Source organism: Onychostoma macrolepis, chromosome 08, assembly GCF_012432095.1.
Source record: "Onychostoma macrolepis isolate SWU-2019 chromosome 08, ASM1243209v1, whole genome shotgun sequence".
Lineage (NCBI taxonomy): Eukaryota > Metazoa > Chordata > Actinopteri > Cypriniformes > Cyprinidae > Onychostoma > Onychostoma macrolepis.
Genome location: NC_081162.1, coordinates 2,225,448 through 2,227,725, shown reverse-complemented (window position 1 = coordinate 2,227,725; position 2,278 = coordinate 2,225,448). Strand labels below are relative to the sequence as shown.

The following is a 2,278-nucleotide window of genomic DNA, read 5'->3' as shown; positions in this document are numbered from 1 at the left end:
CATGCATCCGCTGATCTCCGTGTTGTGTTTCCTGCTGCAGTTTGCGTCGCTCTCAGTGCGGACCTGTTGAATTCATGCGCTTTTCAGAAAAAACACTCATTTTTCCATAATGAGGGCAGTTCCCACATGGATAGATAAAGTACACGACCGGGATAAGGTTGAGCAGTGGTGAGGCGCTTCATGGTTTCTCCAAACATTAACTGCAGAGCGATATAGATGTGCTTAGCAACCGTTGCTATGTAAACAATATAAGCCTCGATGACCCATCTTGAGAGATACCAGTGATTTCTGTCGCTATTATATTGATAACGCAGCATGTTGAGTCCGACATCACTGCTGGGGCTCTGTGTGGTGTGTGGTGTGTGATGGTCGTGTCTCGTTCTGTCCGCAGCATCTATGACCTCGCCTTCAGACCCGACGGCTCTCAGCTCATCGTGGCGGCGGGAAACAGAGTTCTGGTAACCTCACGCGGACAACATGCATCTACACCCCTTACAAAATAACCATGCTTTTATTATAGCAAAAGTCTAGTAACCATGGTTTTTTGCTTTTATGTGTTGTAAAAACATGGTTAATTTTCATAAGGGATATATTAAATGACATAACGGTATATTAGAAATTATACAGAATAATATATTGTGTAAATATATTGAACAATACATAAGGAATTGCCGCTTTCATATACTGAAAAATATGTGACAATATATTTACTTATATATCACAATATATGTAATATAGGCCTATACAATACATGTAGCATCTGACTGTGTTTAAGAATGTAAATATATTTTAAGCGTTAAAAATATATATTATAGTCCATATATTCAAAACACATTCACATCAGGGTTATATTATAGTTAACTAAAGCTATAAAAATGGTTACTCTAAATAAAAATAAAAGTTTACTAAAATATAATATAAACCAACTTTTATTTTAGCAACATTTCTCATTTTCATTTAGTTTAAAGCTGCAGTCCGTAACTTTTTATGGTTAAAAATGATCTGAAATCAATATTTGAGCAAGTACATAACCAGCCAGTGCTACGGTAGGCAAACATACAGAAGTTTTCCCGGCTAGCATGCTATCACAGGTGAGGACCCTGCAGGTGACGCATCGTTTAGCCTTTACTCACAGCAGCTGGAATAATTACATTTTTCATTTTGATGGCGGATTGTAATCCAGAAAGGATTATGTGTTTATGAAACACATGTGAATGAAATTAAATTATATTCCAGTTTTAAATGTGCTTCTGATTACAGATAGCCTGGGATTACACAAGATTTGTATTTTAAAGAAAACCAGTTTGAAAGAAGCATAGTTTGCTTTTTGGGTTAAAATAATTTCTTAATAGTAAATTCGAATGGTATGACAATTAGATATTAAACTGTACAGAAATTGAAATCTACACGCTAATACACACTATACTCAAAGTGACGCAATGCTGATGTTGTTAACATTAATAATTTGAGAATAAAGTATAACAATAATAATAATTTGCACGGTTAGATGTGATATGAGCTAACCGATCGTTAGATTAAATCATTGGTAGCGTGATTTATGGTAATGCTTTTTTCCTCAGTTGGTCAGAACAAACGTGACTGACTTGTTACTGACTTGTTACTCACTTGTTTAGATGACAATATACAGTGAAAATTATTGTTTGGGTCACATATTCCAAGACGTAGACTAATCTGTGATTCCTGAGTACAGTATCCACACCGGAGCGGTCACACAGACTCCTCAAAACATTAGATTCATCCGCGCCGGAGCACCGCAGCACAACCGCAGCACGGACGATAACTCCACACACAGCTGCAGTTCCAGGTTTCAAACAGAGGTGGCGACAAAGAGGCAAAACTTACGCACTGCAGCTTTAATGTGAAGTACTTAAACAACTGAAACTGAAATTAATAAATTAATAAAACTATATATACATTTAAAAACTAATTACAAAATGTTTGACAGCAAAAAAATAAAATAAAATCTAATTCAAAATATTAACATAAGCTATATTAATATCTCAGTGATACTAAAATAACACTGAACATCTTGTATTTGAAGAAAACTAAGCTGTTTTTAATCTGTTTTAAAGCTAAGCTGTTAAGGAAAAAACTCAAATACATCTCTCTCTCCCCAAGTAAGACATGTTTGTAGATCAACATCTGTTGATGATTCTGAATCAACATTATTGTCCAAAAACAAAGACCTAACCCTACCCATAATTTATTCCTAAAATCAGAAGGAAATGATAATTGAATTAGAAGGGTGTAGAAGCAC

General features: G+C 35.2%; 1 protein-coding gene across 1 annotated transcript in view; it reads left to right on the top strand.

Annotated features, from left to right (window-relative positions):
• ift122 (intraflagellar transport 122 homolog (Chlamydomonas)) overlaps positions 1–2,278 on the top strand; it is a 41,731-nt gene continuing 39,453 nt past the window's right edge. Inside the window, exons 1-2 of the mRNA XM_058784088.1 lie at positions 1–168; positions 392–458. Of these exons, the coding sequence (XP_058640071.1) occupies positions 110–168; positions 392–458 (126 nt within the window). The 5' untranslated portion in view covers positions 1–109. The remainder of the gene's footprint in view (positions 169–391; positions 459–2,278) is intronic.